Source organism: Euprymna scolopes, chromosome 29 (assembly GCF_053919585.1).
Source record: "Euprymna scolopes isolate OS-2025 chromosome 29, ASM5391958v1, whole genome shotgun sequence".
NCBI lineage: Eukaryota > Metazoa > Mollusca > Cephalopoda > Sepiida > Sepiolidae > Euprymna > Euprymna scolopes.
In genome coordinates, this window is record NC_136510.1 from 58,811,343 (window position 1) to 58,835,606 (window position 24,264).

At 35.1% G+C, this 24,264-nt stretch overlaps 1 protein-coding gene across 6 annotated transcripts in view; it reads right to left on the bottom strand.

Annotated features, from left to right (window-relative positions):
- Positions 1-24,264, bottom strand: part of LOC145252658 (scavenger receptor cysteine-rich domain-containing protein DMBT1-like) — a 488,297-nt gene that overhangs the window by 370,989 nt on the left and 93,044 nt on the right. For all 6 annotated transcript variants that reach the window (XM_080112426.1, XM_080112429.1, XM_080112430.1 and 3 more), the window contains exons 3-5: positions 16,014-16,180; positions 12,439-12,468; positions 9,927-10,071 (exon numbers count right to left, since the gene is read on the bottom strand). In XM_080112426.1, the coding sequence (XP_079968552.1) occupies positions 9,927-10,071; positions 12,439-12,468; positions 16,014-16,180 (342 nt within the window). The remainder of the gene's footprint in view (positions 1-9,926; positions 10,072-12,438; positions 12,469-16,013; positions 16,181-24,264) is intronic.

Below are 24,264 nucleotides of genomic sequence, written 5' to 3' on the forward strand. Positions count from 1 at the left end.
GTTAGCTGTGGATTTTTCGAGTGTCAGGAATGATACGATTCACGTTCATGGGGTGGTTGGTGTGGACCTGTTGCAGTACTTGCACTCAATGAAATTAATCAAGTTCTTGAATGGATATGTTTGGGAGGTCGCTCAGTGCATTATCTCCTTTGGAAATGTTTAACATTTTCAGCTCTTGGAGACGAGCTCTGCTGCTCGTGACTGCATGCAAGTGAACAGTTATCAAAGCATTATCTTATCTCCCAGTATTCTGCATGTCCTGTCACACATGTTAATTTTATAATGAATCCCAAGGCTGACTATCTGGATTCTTGTCAGACATTTGAAGAGTCGAGTGTGGAGCGGAAGCTGGACATGATGTTCAGTTTAGAATCATTGGGGTTAAAGAATGACAATCCTATAAGCAGCTTTGATAAGTCCAAGATTAGTGCTTTTCGTGACTCCATAGTTTATGAGAATGATACTTATTACGTGGAGCTGCCTTGGGAAGAGGACAAGATCAAGTCTGTCCCTTCTAACTATAATGTGGCATTGGGAGTCCTCAACCGAGTAGTCACGAATCTGACAAAGAAACAGCTCTATGAGGACTACTGTAAAGTTTTCCTTGAACAAGAGAAGGAAGGCTTCATTGAAAGGTGCCATATTGAGCCGGCACAGTATAAAAATTATATTTGGATCCCGCATAGGCCTGTGTTTAAGAATGACTGTCAAAGTACCACTAAAATACGGCCTGTGTTTAATTGCTCTCTCAAGATGGGTGGCTGTCCTTCTCTTAATGAAGCGGCCTACCCAGGCATAAATCTGTTCACTGATATGTTGGACCTGTTGCTTAAATTTAGGACAGATAGGTACGTGTTACTCGCTGACGTCAGGAAAGCCTTTCTTATGATCAGGCTAAAGAATGACTCGGATAAAAATAAATTCTGTTTCTTCTTGAAGTTAGGCCAGGAGTTAGTTTGCTTCCGATACAATACACTTATCTTTGGGTTTGTTGCCAGTCCTTTCATTTTAAATTATGTGCTTAAACATCACTTGAGCAAGTATGAAGAGAATGCCTGCTTAGGAGTCATTTCTATGTGGACAACTTAGTTAAAACCCATAATAGCCCTGATGAATTGTTGTCCCTTTACCAGGAAGCTGGCAAAATAATGTTAGAAGGTAATTTTCTACTAAGGTCTTGCAACTCTAATAATGAGCTGTTGAGATCTCAAATGGAAAAAGATGGGAGTTTGGTAGTTCACAATTCCTGTTTTGAGAAGGTACTAGGGTATTTATATGATCTTAACGCCGATAAGATTAGCGTTTCCTGCAGTGCCCTCCGTACTGGTGCAAGTACTAAGCGAGAGATACTTTCACAAAACTCTAGTGTTTTTGATCCTTTGTCGCTTTGTCTCCCAATTACAATTAAGGGGAGACTGCCCTTACGAGAGCTGTGGAAATTGAAGTTGTGCTGGGATGCCCAGATTCCGGCTGAATATCTATCTGCATGGAATATTTTATTTGAAGACCTTACGCAACTGAACTCTCTGGAATTTCCTAGATACGTGGTGGATAGTTCGGCTCCTGCTCAACTGGTGGTGTTCTGTGATGCCTCTCAGAAGGCCTATGGGTTTGCAGCTTATATGGTGCAGGGGTCCTCTCAGAATTTGATATTTGCCAAGTCAAAGGTGGCTCCTTTAGCAAGTAGAACTTTACCGACCTTGGAGTTGTTGTCGGTTTATTTGGCTCTAAAGTGCCTCCCCAGCTTACTAGAATCTTATCCAGGTATGGTGTTCTCAGACATCTCTGTAGCGGTTGATGCACAGATTGTTTTGTCTTGGGTGTTGTCCGATACCCTCAAGACTAAAAACCAGTTTGTAAAAAACAGGTTAAAAGATATTAAGCAGAATGTGAGTGTGATAAGAGAAAAATATCTTGTGGACATTAGATTTAGATACGTCCCCACATCGGATAACCCTGCTGACTTGATCACGAGAGGTATTGCTCTGAAGAAATTTAAGACCCAGCTCGGATTCTGGCTTTATGGACCTGCCTGGTTGGCAGATGACTGTGTTAATTGGCCCATTAGTGAGCTGAATTGTTTGAGTGCTAACAACCGTATGGTTATTCTGTCTAATGCCATTCAAAAGGTAGGGCCAGCCCCTGAAGAAGGAGGCTTAATTTGTTTGGAGAGATATTCTTCGCTCGCTAAACTAATGAGGGTGGCTACTTATTTGTTTAGATTTGTAAATCGGTTGAAGAAGCGTGATAGGGACCCTGCACTGTGTGCTAAGTTATATTTGTTCAAGCATGTGCAGTCGCAGTTTTTCTCTGAGGAAAAGCAGTTTTTGTTGAATCCGCAAGGCAAACAGGTGCCTCATTTAGTTGCGGATCTAAACTTGTTCATAGATGCTGAGGGTTTGATTAGAACCCGAGGAAGGATGGGTAAAACCGAGTTTTATGATTATGAGGTTTTGTACCCTATACTGCTGCCGAGAAATTCACACCTTACATACCTTATAATCTTAAACAGCCATTCAGACTGTAGACATCTGGGTATTGCTGCCACACTTAACAAATTCCGTTTGTCTGGTTTCTGGGTGCCCAGGGCAAGGCAAGCAGTTAAAACTGCAATTTTCTCGTGTAGTTTGTGTCGGAAATATAACTATTTCCTTTAGATACCCTAAGGTGACAAATTTATATTTATATATATTGTTTTATTGGATTGGGTTTCGTGTCCTTTTTTTTGTACGAAACTACTACGATTTTGAATAAAACCCTGCTAGCTCCGTTGTGCTGAGGTCCAAGAGAGGAGGCCTTCCTTTTCGAATTCGCCAGCTAGGCAGGAGGACGTGCATCCCATCAGCTGAGCGTGAATCCTAAAGCCTTTCCCTCCAAGGAGAAGAACTGTACAACGCAGTAGACGCGACGAGGCGGTTCTCTTTTCAACTTCTATTGGGCACTGCTACGGAGAGAGTGTTTTCTGGGAAAGAAACTCATATTCAAAGAAGTGACACAAGCTTCACAGACCCTTTCCACAGACTTGGAGCAAGCAGCGAGCCTTTAATTTAACGAATTTAAAAGGTGCTTGAACTTTGAACATTATTTTTGTGAGTTCCTTTATTTAAGGCTTTATTTCGGAAGTACTTTTACTTTTTAATATTTTCTGTGGTAGTAGTCGGGTTAATAAACGACCCTTCCTTTAAAACATTGTTTTATATAGAAGAACCAGCATTTTTTGTTTTGTTACTGTAATATTGCGAGCGTGTTTTGTCTTCGTTATTTTGGCGTTTTAAGTTTAATGCCGGCAAAGGGAAACAATTTGCAACTGTTTTCTGTAAATAAAACCTATTTTTCATTTCAAACAAGACCTGTGTTAACTTCTTTATCCCCATTTCTTTCTTAATTTTATCCTCTTATTTTTTTTGCTGGCTTTGTTCACGCGTCGAATTTATCTGGAAGCAAGATAAATTTCGACAATATAGATGCATTACTATCCAAAATATAATTCCAGTTCATTGGAATAAAAACTATCATAATTCACGGCAATTTTTGAATTATAGAAATTTTCATGTTTTAAATTCTGTAATTTTGTATAGTGGCGCAGCTCTTTATTTCTATGTCCTTTTCGTTGAGTAGTTTATAGAAGAAGACAACAAAAAAATATGTTTGGAACAAGCGTCTGTTCTTTTTCTGACTCATGCTGTAAAAGAAATTTGCATTTCTTATGGCGATCTACACTCACGCACACAGGCGTACATACATGCATACACGCACGAGCGCGCGCGCGCGCACACACACACACACACACACACACACACACATAGTAAAGAATGAAAATATAATTATGCCAAGTACTGTCACGGCCACCGAGAGTAAGAAGAAAAATATAAAATCTGTTAAATTGAGGAGGTCAGATGGTGGAATTCATAGCCATTCGCTAAAGCACCTGTACCCTCTGGAGTTGAGCTTGACTCATTCTCACCGGGCAGCTAATCCTCCTAATGAGAACGCTAATGAAGCAGTTACCCCTGTCGATCAACCTACGCACCAAGGTGTTAGATGTGGAAGACCTCAAAGACGCAGGAGGAGGAGGTCTGATAATGAACATGATTTTTTGTGGTATTAGACCGAGCTAGTCGTCGTTGTTTTGATTTTTTTTTTATCTGAACATGTCTCAACTGTACATCGTGTGGTATTGTGAAAATTTTCGTATTGTAAATTTTACAGGTGTCATCCAACTGTATGTTGACTGCCATTTCCTGTTGGGGGAGAATGTTGGAATTTTTTCTGTTTTTACACCAACAATTATATACTCACCCCCCCCCCCCTGTGTATATACTTATATTTTTTATGCTGGTTCATGATTTATATTTATATATATTGTTTTATTGGATTGGGTTTCGTGTCCTTTTTTTTTTGTACGAAACTACTACGATTTTGAATAAAACCCTGCTAGCTCCGTTGTGCTGAGGTCCAAGAGAGGAGGCCTTCCTTTTCGAATTCGCCAGCTAGGCAGGAGGACGTGCATCCCATCAGCTGAGCGTGAATCCTAAAGCCTTTCCCTCCAAGGAGAAGAACTGTACAACACAGTAGACACGACGAGGCGGTTCTCCTTTCAACTTCTATTGAGCACTGCTACTGACAAATGCTGAAATAACTGAAAAATGCCTGCAAACAATGTAGGTAAGATTTGTCAGACTGTCAGTACTATATGAGGGCCATTTGAAAAAGAGCAATAAAACATTTTTAAAAAGAAAAAGGAACACAGTTCGATTAATACTTAAACTGAACTTTATTCAATATAAAATATAAATATGTAAAATTAAGTAATTTTAAAGCAATAATACTGATAAAACTGAATTATGAATTTAGGAAACACAGAATTAAAAAATATTAAACACCAACGATGAATAATTTTAAAAGTGAAAACCATCGATAAATAATTTAAGAATGAAAACAAACGATAAAATACAAAAAATTGAAATCAAACAAATAATTTAAATACAAACAAACAATAAAAGTTACTAGTGCAGAAATACATTTTTTTAATTTAATTTAGAGAAAAATCACATGAGTTGAATGTTATTTTTTGCAACTTTAGAGATGAGGATTGATAATATAAATATTATCTATGTAAAATTAAGTAATTTTAAAGCAATATACAATCACAGTATCACACTGTAGTATCTGTTCCGATGCTACATTTCATTTGTTTTATTCTCGGTCAGTGGAGGAGAAATCCTTCATGACTGAGACAATTTTTATTTTATTTTTTTTCCTATCCAGAGGGCTCCTTTTTGGGAGCTAGATTTTCCAACATTAAAAACCGACTTTGTGTCTAATTGTGCTCTCGTGGGGAGGCAAGTAAATAAATTAAAAAAAATATTCTTGACAATTATTCTCATGTAAAAATGATTTGTTTATAATTCTAAAAAGAAACAATCAATTTTAATATATAATGTTCAGTCACCGCTAATTTTCTTAATAGCCGCATGGTGAATAATTTTCAAACTGACTTTGGAAAAAAAAACATAGAACTTTAAAATATTTGTAAATACTCAATGAAAGATTTTATTTATTATTAAAAAAGACATTTTGACAATTATTCTCATGTAAAAATTATTTGTTTATAATTTTCAAAACTAAAACAAAATTAAATTAAATTTTCAACCTTCCTGATAGACTTTTTAGCCTTAAAAGAAAATAAACAGTTAAAAATATCAACATAATATTTGCTGTATTAGCAATAAATAGTATTGTTTCTTTAATTTATATTAGCAATGTTATCAAACGTTATGAAAGTACTTGAATACAGTTCTAATTAAATATACGTTTAATTATTAACAAATAACATTACTTACTTTACTATATTCGGTTGGAAAAAAAATTTCCCTTCTAATGGCACGTATCCAATTTGAGACTTGCTTCTTCTCTTTTAAGAAAAGAAAAGATATGTAATTTGGGGTCTTTTGGATAATTTCCCCAGCAATTTGGAACAACACAAGAATAAATCATCTTAGATAGCAAACTGAAAACAAGACGAAACTGCTACTGATAAGGGACCGTTAGTCTAGACCATATACCTACAAGTGAATCTGATAATGACGTCGCGCTATCATGTGCATCGGCCTTCTTTACTCTCGGTAGCTACGGTACTGTTCGTTTTTATGCATCTAAGTGGTTTTTTATCTAACCAATCAAATTCGTTATTTATCTATCACGAGTTAATGTTTTCATTAGCCAATGGCCGAGTTTATCTCAAACAAAGGCCTTGACGTTTTCTTTTCTTTAATTTTGTTTGGTTATGGCCAATTAATTCTGTTTCTTTCTTTTTACTGTACTGGGGCTGATAATCTTTCACTTACAACGTCTCCCGTTAATTCTGTTTCTCTTATTTTCCCCTTCTTTCTGTTTATTTATTTAATTACGTCTTTTATTTGATTTTTTTTTCATTTAATCAATTTAAGAAGTTGGTAATAATTTTTTATGGATTGTTGACAATGTGTATGATATTGAATACAAAAAAGAAAATATTATTTCAAAGCAAAGCCTGGAAAGATCATGGATTACATAGAAAAATGCGAGCATGAAAAGTAATATGATTAAGACAACACTTAGAAAAGTTGCTAAAGCTGGAAAAGAAAAAGACAAGACATTTCAATAAAAACTATAATAAATTTATAACTTAAAATATTACAATTTGCAACAATAAAAATTTATGAAAAAAATTCAATTTAACATTATATATAGATTCTTAATGCTGTAATATTTTAAGTTATAAATTTATCATATTTTTTACTTAAATAGTTTGTCTTTTTCTTTTCCAGTTTTAACAACTAGTGCTTTTACTTTTCTGAGTTGATTTTTAACCATATTACTTTTCATGCTCGCATTTATCTGTGTAATTATTGATGTTTTTTACTAAAAAATGATTTAGGCAATAAGCGTTTGTACTGACCAAAGATTTAGGTCACAAAACTAAAACTACTACTACCATCCTCTTCAGCACTATATTAAACCTTCCTCTTCCCTACAGTGTAAAAGACAATTCTCACTCCTTAATCCTTCCTTGCACCTAGTCACCCTGCTTACTGACTCCTCCCCTACCAGCCTGCTGCTACCATCCAAGTAGAGCACGCTGGTGCCTTTTCAACGAGAACGAGACAGAGTTCACTGAGTCGACGTCCAGTACATACGTGTTTTGACGACTGATATACTCATGTCATCTTACCATGTTCGCAGTGTTAACAGAAAATAAAATAGTATTTTTGTTGTATCTTATTCAAACGAGATAACAGCAAATATTACAGGTTTATTTAGTGTTACTCTAATTTACATAATTAAAATAGGAATTAACAATTTATCCAAAATATGTTCGCAAACAAAAGCGTTTATATTTATAACTTGTTGTATCCAGCCACGCGTTGCTGTGGCTCAGTTTGTTTAAATGGAAAACAAACAGAAAACAAAAAAGACAAAATATGTGTATATTATGTTCTCAATAATTGTGGATACACAACATTTTGAGATTTGTTAATGATTATTGCAAACGCCAGCGAATTGTGAAGTGCAATATCTTAAATTAAAATGGTGTATCCGTTGAAGTCATTCAATGCATGTTCGCTGCCCGTTATTCCTTAGGTTGACAAAGGGGAAAACATGAGAGTTTAATTTTACTATGGACATGTATGTGAACAGGTACTAGGGGATGTCGTAAAATCAAATACTTAACGTAATATTTTTTGTATGAAAGTATAGTGCTTTATCAAAATAAAAACGATGGAATGATTGAAAAGAAAACTGTTCAGAGATTAAAATCAACAAAGTAAGTTGGAGACAATTGATAATTCAGATGGAAGAAACAAATGAGAAAAGAATGTAAAAATGTTGTAGGATAAGTTTAAAAAAAAAAGGAATTAGTTTTACAAACTATTTTTACTTTTTAAAAATCCTTATTTTCGCACATATTTTTGGAGAGAAAATATTGCATTCAAATATAATTATTGAGAATAGTCGTAAACATTTCGGTTCCTCTTCATTAATGCAGCAAAATTATGAAATCGAAATAATGATGTTTAAGTGTAACCAATAAGATATAATGAATTGCCATGTCACAATAATATAAATAGCGAAAAATCATTAAAAAAATAAGGCATAAATTAATTAATAAAGAAAATAGTTGTCGAAAAAATTAGATATATTAGCTATGTTCCTTGTGTTAATGGCCTATGTCACGTGAGCAAAACAAACATAGTCGAACATTTTCTCGTGGAATCTTTGAAGATGCGAAATGACAATTAGGTAGATAACTTTTTGGTAATTTTTTTTGCATTTTTTTTTATTCACGAAAAGCGTTTTTGTTTTTATTTGAGACGCATATTCAATTGAACACAGACACAAACACATGCAAGGGAAATATGCACAATGAGAGGTATAGATAGAGTCGGGTGAAAAATAACCTTTGTCACACGACCAAAACAGACATAGTTGAAATCATTATTTGTTGAGTTGGTATTTTTTTTTTTACAATTTTTATATCAACGGGCACAAACATAAGCAAGGGAAAATATGCGCATTGAGAGATATAGAGATAGGGAGATGGGAAGAATAACCTTTTTACAGAGTTTGGATTCCGTAAAATAATAGTGAACAGCAGTCCGATAGAGTGATTTGTATCATACACACACACAAACACACATAGAAGCACACATAAACACACACGCACGACTGTAATGACCTAAGAATTAAATGAACTTGACTGCGAGCGAAATAATATGAATGTTTAGTGACGCCATGTTTTAATTTCAGTAATCATTCGTTTATAAAAGGAAGAATTGCATTCCAGAATATGAGAATTTTCAGAGCTCAGCCAATCAGAATTGGCGGACTTTGTAAGAGAGCCTTTATTATTTGTGAATAGGAAATTCCAAAGATTATGTTAGGTCTATGTTTAAATGAGGCAGTTACGGTCGGTGTAATAACAGAATTTGTGGAAAGTGTAGAATTCGTTTCAGTGAAAACTGGCAGCAGTGGTAGTACTAAATATTTAGAAAGAAATATAGGGACTCTTTCCTCTAAAGATGTTGGGATTGTGATGGTGTTGCTCGTAGGATGAAATGTAGCATTTTAATATAACGACTAAATGTGTCTAAAATGGTGTTCGAAAGCTACATAAGATAGTGGCTGTTTGGCTAGATGCATTGAATTTACAGGTGGCATCTGTTGTGGCAATACTACTTTGGTCCAGAGGGGAAGTTCTGCTGTCATTTTATTATATATATAGATGACTTTGGTGCCATCAGCTAGAATAGAAACCAAAACCAAAACACATAGTTCTCCAGCCTTAGTTGTTACCATTTAATCTATCGTTAGTTGGATAAGAAATGAACTAATTATGTGCATACGCGAGAACTTTCAATCGGCAGCCAAGTTCTTATTTCCTTAACTTTTGATCCCGTAGCAGATATTTTTACTGGCTAAAAAAACATTTAAAAAAAAACTGTATACAAAAAATGTAATCATTTGATCCACCTTACACTGCTATGCGATTTTGCGTCTCGGAAGAGATGCAGTTTGAAAAAAAATGGAAACAGGCATAGTGAGTTTTAAAAATGAGATTATTGTTTATGTTTGAATTTATGTTTTGAAACATGACATAAATCATAATTTATTGTCATGCCAAAACTATAATTATTTTCTTTTGATGATTTTGTATTTATAAGAAAATCCAAGTAAGATAGTTGGTAGGACCACAGACTGAAAATTACAAGGTTTCAATTTTCGGTCATGACATCGACTTTATTTGTTGGGAGGTTATTATTTACTATTAATGAAATATTCTCCATTTCTAAAAGTAGTTATGATCTGATATTTCAAAAAGATAGCAATAAAAATAAGGCAAAAAATGTTTCTATTTCAAAATTAGTATAAATCAATTAACTTACTTGTATCCCAACATTCTACAAACAACACGGGCATCATTGTTATCCCATAAGTCATCACATATTGTACCCCATTGACCTCTGTGGAAGATTTCAACACGACCATAACTTCTTCCATCACCACCAGTTAAACGGAGGGTAATTGGAGCTGGATTAAAGAATAAAGTAGATTATTAAGTTGAAACCTTTTAGATTACTTGATAAAATACTAACTATACCAATCCAACATTGCTCGGAATTCATTAATGTCATTTTAGTTTCAATTGTTAAATAGAAACTTAATCACAAAGTGGTAGAAAAAAGCTCAAAATATAAGTTTGATCATTTATATTTTACCTTAAGTTAAAATAATTTATCTCTATTAAATTCTGAGCCTTTATGATCATTATTTAAAATTGTCTCCATTGTAATAATTTTTCTTGTCAGAAAAAATTATTTTCAAAAAGAAACTGAGGCGAATTATACTTTTTAGTGTGAAAAACATCATAAGGAGTACAAAGGAAGAAATAGCAAACCAAAATCAAATATTTATTTTTCATGTGCATTGCTATTTAGGTCGAACATATATTCGACGAAATAACTTTATATATAAGATAACGATGAAGTAAGAATCCATGCACATATTCAAATAAAGATTATTTGGTGATTCTAAAAAACTTTACAAAAAATACTTTTTCATTAAGGTTTATTCAATATTAACCAACAAATGCATGGATGCTGATTGTAATAACCATATTCATTTAATAAAGATCGAAGCTGGTTAGTTTACTGTGTGCACAGTCAATCTGTAAATCTCGAAACTACCAAGTCGAAATTGAACAATTTTACTCGAAAATAATTATTTGATTTAGTTGAAGGTTTAACATTAAAAATGTACTCCATTTTACCATGATTTACATGTTAAATTGCATTATTGTTTAATAAAATAACATTGCAAATTAAGATGTAAAAAGAATAATAAAGATTCAAGTTACCTTTTGACTAGAACTTATTGCTTTTTTAAGAAATGGAACTTAGTTTGGTTACTTGTTTGGGTAAAGAATCCAAAAACTGTGTAAGTTATTTGTAATTGTCTAACTCAGGTATTCTGGTAAGCGAGATTAATAAACGCAGCGATTGGTCGGATGCATAAAAATATGTGACTTTTTCAGCGAAACTCACAAATAAAACATGTATAAAGATGAAACGTTTCATATAAAAACGACAAACTGAACATATTTATTTTTGTGACTTTCGTTATGTAAACTTTGCGACTTTCATTATGAAAGCTATGTTTCATTAATGTGGAAGGGGTTGACTTAATTTCATATATAAGATAAACGATTTATTTTTATTTTCTGATAGAAACAATTGAAAATTAAATATTTATCATTGTTTCACAAACGACACACTCACAACTCCCTTAATCACAAATCGGATATCATAAAAAAAACGCCACTTGTTTTCCCCGTTTGAACAAAAGCAATCTTTTAGGCAATCGATTGTCGTTAGCATATAAAGGACAAATCGAAGAACCAACAAAAACAAAACTCACTTGACCGAATCTCAAAATTAATGTATGGTGCTGTTTTGTAGATCACATTTCAAGTATCATACAATTTATTTGTTTGTTATATTTTCAATAACTCTACTTATGCATCACACGCGAATAGTTTGGGTGGGGACAACTGCAGGTGTTGTTCTTTTATTTTTCTAGACACAGAGACGATACAGCAATTGGGAGGAGGAAAGAAGGATGATAAACACAGGAAGTTCAATTTAATAAATACCTACTTTATGTTGTCTATAAATAAGTCCAATAGGAAAATGATTAGTTCAGTTACCAATGTCGACAAAACATTAGTGTTAAGGATCTATTCGTCACGCTTCTCCAACGAAGATCATTTGGAGTTAAAGGACTGCTTTGCAGTTAAAGGATAAACTGTCGTTAAAAGGACAGAATGGTTGCAGATAGACTTGTTGTCTGTTTCAAGTTGGCCGCGTGTGATGATCAAAATACGGTTGTAGTGTTTAATGACGTCTAAACACAAAGTTGAATGAATGGCTGGACACATGAAGCTAATCGATACTAATCGATACTAGGACAAAATCGCTAACTTTATATCCTTCAATTATCTTAATGAATAAAAATATCTTAATAAATAAAAAACAAATTTGTATAGAATATTCAACTGATTTTTAAAAACTATTTCGATTAATATCGATTTTTAGATTAAAATTAATTGTATTTCAATTAATTAATTATTTTGAGATGTAGAGAGAGATAACATTGTTAGATTAACCTAAACTGACCACTCTGTACTTAATATTTCCTAAGGATTTTTTCACTACCCTTTCAAGTTTTATTTAACATGGCAAAACTGGATGACGTCTACATTGTGTGTATATCGACGAAATATCGTGTTTAGACAAATGCAACTGTTCACTATTAATATGTAGACAAACATTCCTTTCATTATTTCAGAATCAACAAGCGTTTTCTTATGGTTGACATTCATTAAACTTTTTTACTTACATGCTGAGCTTGATTTTTCTGTGCTTGTTCCTGGAAAATAAATGAAAAAAGAAAGAAGAGGAAACTGTAACTACGTTTCAAAGTGAATTAAATAAAGGATTCCGTTCGGAATTCCTGTGTTCGAAATAAAGATGCCCAAGTTTGACAAGACCCAATTGAATAAGTTGATGGTTACATTGTGAAAATAACATTGTGAATATGATAATAATCAAAATAATATAGAGAAAGTGGAACTTGACTGCTGAGTAGGAAAACCGTTATGAATGAAAATAATGAGTAAATTTTGATACAAATACAGGAAATTAATACCTATTAAAACATTTGATGAATGTATTATACATTTAAAACAGTGTTTATACTAACTTCATTAGTTACTTCATTCAACATTGAGTTTTTCAAATTTTCAAATTTCGCCATAAAAATAAAATACTTTGGAACTCTATCAATGACTAAAATGTTTTCTTGTTTTTGTTCTAGGAAACATGAGAGATCATGTTTCGAAATTTTTTATTAAGATAAATTGAGATCTTCAGCTAAAAGAATATATTCCAAAATAAGATTTAACGTTTATTTATTTATTTTTTTTCAGTACTTTTGTCTTTCGGGATTGTTATAAGGATTTCTATTTGTATCGATTTCTAATAGAATGTTTGGGTTATAACTCAAAAGGTATCACCTTGAACAACTGATAGGTTCACAAATAATTTTTGCCCAAGTCACTTACAAATTTTATAAACCATCTGTTTTAATGAACTATTTTTATTTCAATATTGTCACGTGAAAGCGCAGACACCCAACTAATATGTACTTCTATTTTCCAGGTGATACGGTAGCAGTGTCAGAAATCGTCATTAAAAATGCGTAATAAAAACTTGAATAATTCGACCTCTTATCTTTTGAAGCTTATAACTACTTGAAAAATGTAATTCAAGCCCTAATTTTTTTTCAGTTAAAGGAGCAAAGACCAAATTAATAAAAAAATAACAGATTTTATAGATGCAATATTTGTTTTTTTTAAATCGGCTTTCTTTATAAACGATTTAAAGAAAATCAACGAATTTTAACTTACTTTGATAATATATATATATACCTTCCAAAAAATCACTTACCTATAAAATACTAATCAATAGGTACTTCCATTCTTCCTTGTAAAGAATTTATCCATATTTCTATTTTATATTCCATGTCCTTTTTAAATAAAATATTTTTTAAGCAATGATTAAAAAAATACCGCGACTTCAGCTCGTTACAAATGGAAAAAAGGGGAGCTAACCGTCTACCTTTCTTAGAGTTGAGAATTATGGTGGCCTGTAAGCGCCAGAATTAATGTCTCTTTCTATTGCATGCTGTAAACAAAAGTTAGTAAATATGGGCCACCGTAGATGAAAAATGATATCATTGCACTTAGTTTTTGCCGATATAAAATAAAAACACTCGACCGATTTTTTATTTTTTTTATTCTCTTAAAGAAATAAATGAGTTTTTGATTTAATATATTCTATTTCTTCTTTATGGAGTGATTTTTTTAAATAAATAAAAAAAACATTGAATGAAATAGAAAAATTATAATTATACGAAATTTTCTGAACAATATAACAAGATTATAAGGTTTCATTTAAAAAAAAAATCAACGTGTTTAAAAACAGATTTTAAACTTTGGACTTTACAGGTAAATTTGCAAATAACTGTTCTTTTTTTATTTTAAATTAGCTTATTTTATTTATTGATCTTTTATCTTCAATTTGTGATATATAAATTTGAGGTGAGAAAATTAATTATTTTCATTTTAATAGACATTTCAAAATGGTGGGGGTTGAATTAAAAAAAAAAAACCCCGCTTGTCTAGAAATATTATATTCAATTTATTGGAAAGAGCATAAAATGTTACATTGAACCGGAAAATATCGTAAAAATTGAACCAATAGAAAAATTTTGATAGATTTTTAAATTTGAAAATTGAAACAAAATTTAACTCATAAAATTCAGTTGATTTCATTACATAAAAAATGGCTGCATGAACGCGCGCAGGCACTTTGTAAACACTGTTTTTAAAAAATAAAAAATAATATTTCTATTATTTTTTACACAACTTTAATAGTTTATTTTGGAAGTATTTTCCACAAAGAAAATAAACAATCCACTTTAATAATTGTCTGTATTTTTGAGATGAGGTGTTTTCATTTATTGAGATTGTCGGATTGACTTCCTCATCTTGGTTGTTATAGTGACAACGTTTCAGCCGTTTTGCCCTCCGGCCTTCATCAAGTGTTTTGTATCGAACTGGGGAACCGTTTGTTAGGAGTCCTAGTGACATATGGCCGAGTGGTCCTAGATGTTGTATCAAAGTTTACAGTTACCCAAAGGTGCTGAGTTCAATCCTGAATGAAAGCAGTGAAAAGTAACATTCAAAACAGAGAATCAGCAACTATGTCCCAGAGCCTAGCTGGAGTCCGAACACGGTACCCCCGTAATAATAATAAAGGGTTGGGTTCGAAACTCCTAACAAACGGTTCCCCAGTTCGATACAAAACACCTGATGAAGGCCGGAGGGCAAAACAGCCGAAACGTTGTGACTATAACAACCAAGATGAGGAAGTCAGTCCGACAATCTCAATAAATCCACTTTAAAAAGAGAAATTACGAGTTTTTATATTTTATTCGCAGTTTTGTGTGAGGGGTGTCAAAAATTCCCCCAAAATTCTGATACACCTAGTGTACGGTGCTTGTCGACGGATCGATTGTGTTTTTAATATGTCGTTTTAAGCAAAGTCACATAAAAAATTACGAAAAGTCATCGAGCAGAACAACTGCTATTGTGTTTTTAGTAAAAAAGATTTTCAAATCGATTGCACGCCATGAATCTGTAATCTAAAATATGTGTTCTGAGTTATGTCCCTCGCGTTATTTACAGTGAGAAGGTTGCAAAAAGATAGGACGAGCAAAAATACATATGAAGGGAAAGAGAGAGAGAGAGAGAGAGTGAGAGAGAGAGAGAGAGAGAGAGAGAGAGAGAGAGAGAGAGACACACACACACACACAGTAATAGGGAGTGAAGTCAACTATTGCTAGTACTACTAAATCTGTGCCTATCATGTTAGTTGAGGATATATTTTAACCCTAATAAAACAGATCGGGAGGGGGTGGGTTAGAAACTAGATGTTACTAGTGCTTTGGTGCCTCCTTGTGTACATTTGTGATTTTTCAAACACACATTTCACGTCAAAATATCACAAAATGTCAAGTCGAAATTAGTATACCCCCCCCCAATTGTGGAAAATGGATCAACAGAAAGCTAATGACAAGAAAGCTATAGATTGCTTTATTTTATGCTGTGAACATTTTCTTGCACTTAAAGAAGTTGTTAAAAATTATATATCTTTATCATTGATTGCATAATAATAAATAATTTAATTTTTAAGTGTAACAAAATGTACATAACATAAAATAAATCCAAGGTAATTTTTAGATCCAATTTAAATTTAATTTTTATATTTTATTTTGTAAAGTTTATTAAGAAATTCGAAAGAAAAAAAAAGGTTAATGTAATTGAAAATAATTCATAAAAAAGCATGTACTTGTTCCAGTGTCGCATTGTAGACTGATATCTTCAATATGGGCACAATTATTATCCCCCCATGGGGAATGCCCACATTCTGCCAGTGAACGTTCTGTACCATTACATTTGACATCATCCAACCATATTGATCCGGTTCCAGGATAAGTTTGAATTTTGTAACCAGATCTAAAAGACAAAAAAAAAGAAGAAGAAAAAAAAACAAAACGTGATGTTCTGACAAAAAAAAAACAAAAAAAAAACAAACAAACAAAAAAACAAACAAACAAACAAACATATTTGCATATATATCGAAATCACAGCATGTAAACAAGGAATATTGAAGTTTAATGGAAATGTTCTTCATAGCAACTAAATTATATGAAAGTGAAAAGATTCAGTGTGCTAGCAAATTAAGTTTTGCAAGTATTTTTCCTATCAATTAAAAAAATACAAACTGATCATATCAACACTTTTGCAAATGTTGTTTTTTCATAATCTCATTTATAATGTGTGTCTGCTTGTCTCAATTTTTTAAACCGTATCTCCACTGAGGCGGAATATTTGCATTTTTTGTTTGGAACTTTTGTAAGGTTTTTGCCCAGTTAAATAGTTGTTAATGGGGCAAAAAAAGAGAGAGAAATTGAAAGTAATTAGAACTTGCCAAGTCGACTTGAACTTCTGTGCATGAGAAAATATTTATACATTGTGTGTTCGTTACAACTACTTTCAACCGAGTCGTTGTTTGTTTCGTTCACCACACTCTTTTCTTCTACCTCTTCTTTTACACACGTCCGTTCGCTTTAGTGACTAAAAATCGTCTGTCCTCCCGCTTTCCTTTCCTCGTTATTTATGGAATCAGGGTACGAGATTCTCTGAGATTCCCCGAGATTCCCCGAGACTTTTTTCCACATAAATGCATGCGGGCGCCATGTTGATTCTCAATTTGTGCTCTGCAGGCACAAACGCAGAGCCGCTTTAACGGTAAGCCACTTCTTTCTCCACACTCCCCCCTGATCTCATGATCACAGAGACGGCAGGGGGGTGGCGATCGCCGTCGTCGGGTGCTTCTGTGAAGGGGGACAGTGCTGCTCTCGTCTTCGCGTGCGCTCTCATCCACCGCCTGATGGTCGGGGAAGGCTCATCTTCGTGGAGGCTACTGATATCAGAGTCACTGTTTGATAGGGATGGTGCAAACCAAAGCGATGGCCCACACATCTCAGAGTCAAAGTCACTCTCATCGTCCACTGGAGGTGGTACATGTGTTGCCAGCCGTAGGTCTCTAACGTGACGGGGTACGCCATCAACCTGGACACACTGCTGACTCACCACATCGGTCACTGTGCCTCGCTTATACTTGTCAGTACATCGGTTTCCTGGCGGCTTCACCCAGACAGCATCCCCTTTGGCATATCGATTCCGTTCTATCTCAGTGGCCACAGTTGTATCGGGGTGGATTCCTTTTTCTCGGACACGGTACTGATAGATTGCGGTTGCAGGCGCCGTTCCTGGAGAGACGCCATCCTTTGACATGAGATTATACCAGTACACAGATTCTGCGATGGTGCACTGCTTCCTGGCTGCAATTGTTTTGATGCTGCGATGGCTTCTCTCAGCTATACCATTGCCAGAAGGCACATAAGCACATCTAAGCCGCAGCCGCACACCCCATTCTTGTAAGAACTGCCTCATCTGATGGCTGCGAAAGGCTGGGTCGTTGTCCGTCAGCACTTCATTGGGCGCACCTCTTTCACAGAACACGGATGACAGTTGGCGAATAATGTTGCAAGAGTCCTGGCGCCCGAGGAGTCTCCAGACTGCGAAATGTGTAGGCCCACAATCGATGAGGGTAAGGAAGTGGTTGCCACCGTAGTGTGTGATGTTCATGCCCACTCTCTGCTACTTACCATTCACTCCCAACTCCCCTTTCTTCCATCGTGCTGGAGCTGGGTCGATGGATTGGCAGGCCTTGCAACTTTCCACCACTCTTCGGATATCTTTTTTTTCTATTCCTGGATATATCATCTTGACAAAGTACAGTGTCCGCTTGATGCCAGGATGTCCACACTGTCGATGAATGTCCATGATGCGCGCTGCATTCACATTACATGCAACTGCTGCACATGTGTTTTGCAGATTATCAGAATCTCTCCGAGCACCAGCCAGAAGCCATCGTTGAGGAACTCTTGTCAGAGCATCTGCTCTGTTGAGCGCAGACCTGATCAACATTACGTCCACGGTCAGTTCGTACTCTGTGATGGTGTCGACCAAGGTGGCAAGCCATCTTCAAATTAACATCTCACTCGATGCTCGTGTCGTCAGCCATGCTCTTCCACTTAATGCATCGGTTATCCACCGATGACTGCATGCCGAGTCAGTCATGATATGTAGAACCTTGGCTTGCCATTGAAGCGCCAAGTTAACGCCCTTCAATGTGGCATCAAGTTCAGCCAGGTTTATGTGCCTCGAATCATTCTCTGGCCGAAGCCAACAGGCATCTTCAATAATGTAATCATTAACTGCAAGGGAAACTCCAAGGGCCAGTTAACTAGCATTCACCCAGACCATGAACTCATTCCCGTTGACGCACCACTTTCCCTGAACGGGGTCATCACTGGTCACCCTGGACACAGTCTCTGTCAGCATGCTCCTTAGGGTGACATTGTATGCTGCATTCTTCCATCCCGACGACAGGGCTGTTGCACGTCTTTTTATGGCCGCCACGGCCACCCTGAGCCAACCGCACACAGGTAAATGGCCTACCATCTTTCCACAAAGCGAAAACACTGTTCGTCAAGTGATGTTTGATGGGACCTTGGGGACGTGACTTCCTCTTCTCCAGCAAAGTCCCTCCTTGCTATTGTGCATGTGCAGGCCGAGAACTTTTGCTCCATCGCACAGATGCTCTGGTTCCTTACATGTCAGTCCAAAGCTCTCAAAGTGCATTCTAACTGATTGCACTGACATGAGGCTCTCATTGACGAATATATCATCGATGTATGAGGATGTTGTCCGTTGCACTGCCTCATCTTGCTGCTGGATAGCATGCATGATTGCTGTCATAATGCCTGGTTGCACATTTAGACCGAACACTAGCCTGGTTAGACAATATCGGGTTCCTCCAATTTCCACAGACTGACATGGCCACAATTTCTTCTCAATGCGTATTTGCAGATAGGCCCTGCGTAGGTCCAGAGTTGCCATGTTCGATCCCTGCTGTCACCACTCCCTTAATTTGAGTGCACACACATCAGCCCTTGCCGTATATGGGTCGACATGCTCATTGAGCTCACGGTAGTCTAGGACGGGGCGGACCTTTTGTTTGGTCTCTTGTACGACGGCCATCAAGGGAATCAGCCCTCGCGTGGGGGGGGGGGAGCTCATCCTCTGGGTATGGAAGAAGCCAGCCATTGTCGATCCACGTTTGCAGTTCTTCTTCATACTGTTCCCTTAGCCACATGGGTGGGGGGATAACCGGTTCCGCAAGGATATTGGTGGCTGATCGTTTGACCACTTCCAAGACGCCGTCCATGCATTGGTGTTTCTATCATACTCTGCATGAAAGTCAGGCTCGTCGAGAGTTATGGCAGCACAAACATGTTCCTCACATCGGGAGAACTGTACCTTGCCAGTTCTGTCCACAGTAATTCCACCCAGTTGTGTAATCAAGTCCATACCCAGGAGTAGGTCATACCCGAGAAGCTCTCCCTCCAAAACCAGGGCTCGCACGGCTACTGCAGGCCCGTCGTTTATGCTTGCGCGGATAATGCTCACCCCACAAGAGGCTAGTGAACCTCCGCCTACAGTTAGTACCGGAATTTTTTATGCTTTCCAAGTGGCACAGCATATCTTGCTTACGAGAGTCTGTGTGCACCCAGTGTCCACAAGTGCGAGGCGCTCGCTTCCATTAATGTGTATGCTCACAGTGGGTAGCGCCCTGCTCAATGACGATCTGGGGAGAAGACTGGCGCTGTAGCTTCTTCCCCTTGCCCGTTTCCCGGACAGGTGCGGGCCAGGTGTCCACATCTTTTGCACTTGTAGCACTGCGGCCCGTCAAGTTTCCGAGTTGGTTGACGTGACGAAAGACAATCACGGGCCAAATGGTTGGGTCCTCCACACTTATAGCAGGTTGTAGCTGCGCCCAGGTCCTGCAATCCAACCTGTGATGGTTGTACAGCTGTTACTTGGTCTATAGTGTTAGGGCTTTTCTTTAGTATTGCTCGTGCTCGTGCCAATACTTCCGATATGTCCATCTCGTCCACTTGGGATGAGGCACGGAGCTGATCTTCCACACTCTTAGGTAATCCTGCAACAAAGGCGCACACCAAGCCATTGTCTGACATCCCTCCAAAAAGGACCAATAGCTTTTTTAGCTCAGCCAGATACACATCTACCGTTTCCCCGGGATGTAATTTTCGGGCCATGAATTCCTTCCATGCAGTAAAACGCAAATGCTGTAAAAAGGGCACACTTGATGCAGGCAAAATCTGTTTTCTTCTCATCAGCTAACTGCTGGTATACTGCATATGCTCCCCCAGTGAGGCGCATTGGGACCACGCATTCCATACGCTTCACCCCACTGAGCTGACATATTAATTCTGCTTTTTCCACCCATTCCTGCACTGAGTGATCAGTGCTACTGCCATCAAACAGGGGAATTAGCTTGGTATCAAATCCTGACGTCATGCCGAAATAGCTTGTGTTCGTTACAACTCTACTTTCAACCGAGTCGTTGTTTGTTTCGTTCACGACATTCTTTTCTTCTACCTCTTCTTTTACACACGTCCGTTTGCTTTAGTGAATAAAAATCGTCTGTCCTCCCGCCTTCCTTTCCTCGTTATTTATGGAATCAGGGTACGAGATTCTCTGAGATTCCCCGAAACTTTTTTCCACATAAACACATGCGGGCGCCATGTTGATTCTCAATTTGTGCTCTGCAGGCACAAACGCGCTGCCGCTTTAACGGTAAGCCACTTCTTTATCCACACATTTTTAACGTCTTAACTTACAATTGATCAAATCTCCGGCCAAAACGATAAAATAAATTCATATATGTACTATACCCGTTTTAGGGTAGGTAACATTATATATATATATATATATATATATATATATATATATATATATATATATATATATATATATATATATATACGCTATTACGATGCAACATTTTAAAAAATCTAAAAATAAACAAAGAATACAATCTTCTTCCACAAACGGGTAAAATAAACCACTTGAACTTTTTCGAACATGATTGCTAGGAATGAACGCTGTCCACACTACAAATTTCAAGTTTTTTTCAACGGCTTTCTTTTTCTTTTCCATTTCGATACTTTTTTGTGACCAAGAGAGGAGGTTCGCTTGAAATATAAAAAATAACAATAAAAATATTAAATACAAAAAGTAAAAATGAATGCCGATACTCAAAATTTATAAACATTTTGGCCCCTCCCGTTACTTAAAACAATCACCAAAAATCAGGAAATTAACCAATTTTAATGAAATTTTCAGTATTTATCAAATAATGATCGCAAAATATAATGAACTAATTATTTTTTATTAAAATCTTAGTGGAAATGTATTATTTTGTTTAAACAAAAAATACCTTTATGTTTTTCAGTATTAAATAAAAACGCAATACTTTATTGTTGCTTTTATTATATAAATAAAGCATCGTAATTTGTAACAATAAAAATAAAATTAAATAATTTTTATAGGAACATTACGAAAAAAACCTTTAAATCCGTATTAATGAATTCTATATAACTCGAAGAAAAATGAATTTCTCGAACTACCGATAATTAAGCATTGCTTATTTAATATTTTCACAAAAAATTATAGCAGCAAAAATATTTCTACTTTTTTTTTTTTTTTTAATTACGGGTTTCGCATAATTTTTCTAAGCAAGATTTTAATAATTTCCTAGCTCGCAAGAATGTGAAACTTTCGGCGTAACATATATAATATTGAACAGTAAAAAAAAAAAAAAAATTTAAAAACAGGAACATAGAAAAATAATTAAATAAAAAAAATGCAAAAATTAATACAAATCTTCAGAAAAGAAATGTACGGATGCGCGACTGGGGAACTTCCTCCTTTTTAATTACATGACGTCATTTTCACAGTTTTTCGACTGCCTTAAATTTTGGGCCTTCTTAATTTTCGTGTTTACAAAATTTTAGTTTGTTGCGTTTTGTGAACGCCAGAATAACTCGGTTTTTGTGCTAATTAATTTACGTTTTGTACAAACAAGGTGTTTTTTTTTAAATTTAATTCAATATCTTAGAACTTTACTTTACTAATTATCTTTGAAATAGACCCAGAAAACTAATATTTATCTTTTAAAGGATTTTTACAATGAATTTATTTAACTTCAAAATTTAGCTGAATTAGGTAGCTCGCCGTGAAAACATTTTCATAACTTTTCTTTCATCGTGTAAAAATATTTTTTCCTTTAGGAAATAAACTTTAGTCCTTAATCTTTCAAATACAATCAAAAAGTGGTCGGAAACCTGCAAAAAATTATGATAAATCGGCTTTCAAAACTAGGTCCCCCATTTTTATCCGCCTATTTTTGTCCGTACCTAAAAAAGTAAAATCGTTTTTCATGCTTCAAAAACCCTCATAAACTTTAATATATATATATATATATATATATATATATATATATATATATATATATATATATATACTAGCAAAAGTACCCGTCGTTGATTGGGTTCAAAAACAACCCACAGAAAATGGACTCTGATTTATGAAAGTGTGATACGTTATGAAAAAGAAAGGGTTGTAAAGAGATAGATTCGAATTTGGGGATATCAAAACCAAAGCAAAATATGATGAAAGTAAAAATAAAATAGATAAACCCCATAATTTATTATAACATACCTGTTCGCACGGAAACACTTATCACAATATTCTGTGGATCTATATTAAAAACCTTGTTAAACTTTGTGACATATTTCCATTCTATGGACGTCAGGCGCAAATGAACACCCCATAATCTTATTATACCATATTTCTTCAAATTGAAATATGATTATCAAGGTGTACTTACGCAGATAAATATGAAAAGTCTTTATTAAAACATATGTATATATATATATGTATATATGTATCTATATATATATATATATATATATATATATATATATATATATATATGTATATATATGTATGTATATATGTGTATATATATGTATATATATATGTATATGTATATATATATGTATGTATATATATGTATATGTATATATGTATGTATGCATATATGTATGTAAATATGTGTGTATATATATGCATATATGTATGTATATATATGTGTATATATATGCATATATATAAATATATATATATGCATATATATATATGCATATATATATGCATATACAGTGATGATCATATTTATTGACACGGTAAAATAAAAGTTAAATTTTGTCTAATAAATTCTAAAAAAGGGATTAAATTAAAGAAAATAACAAAGTATATTATGTATTTTTAACTGGCCTTTCCGATGCAGCAATCGGATTTTAGAAAAAATAAATAACAAAGGAACAACAAACATAATTGCAAAAAACCCTTGTTCAAAATTATTGGCACGGCTTTGTTTTTCTTTTAGTATCAGTATAATATCAATCAATTTCCGGTTTACGTGCTTTCTGAACTTTTTTATAGCCATATTATGCTTGTTTAACGCTAATTCAGTGAATATTTTTTTTCAGATAATTTTTAGATAGCGATTTGTTTAAACTATTATAAGTGACTAAATTATAATTTTCAATCGCCATGGTTAAAACTAAGGAACACAGCGAAGACGTCAGGAAGCTTGTTGTAGCATGCCATACCAATGGGGAGGGCTATGATAAGATTTCAAAGAAGCTAAACCTTCCCAAATCCACTGTTAGAGCCATAATAAACAAGTTCAAATCGCAAGGCCATGTTATGAGTTTAGAGGGTAGAGGGAGAAAAAGGATTCTTTCCCCAAGAGATGAACGGAAAATTGTTCGACAAGTAAAACAAAACCCAAGGATCTCTGTTGGGGAGATTGTTGATGAACAGAGCACCTCTGGAGTGAATGTATCTCGACATACAGTTGGTAGAGTTTTGAAGAGAGCTGGTTTAAAAGCATGTCGTCCGAGAAAGACTCCCTTATTGAAGCCTATGCACCTGAAAGCAAGGCTAGCCTTTGCAAAACGTCATATTGATAAAGATGTTGCATTCTGGAAACGTGTTCTATGGACTGACGAAACGAAAATAGAGTTATTTGGCCA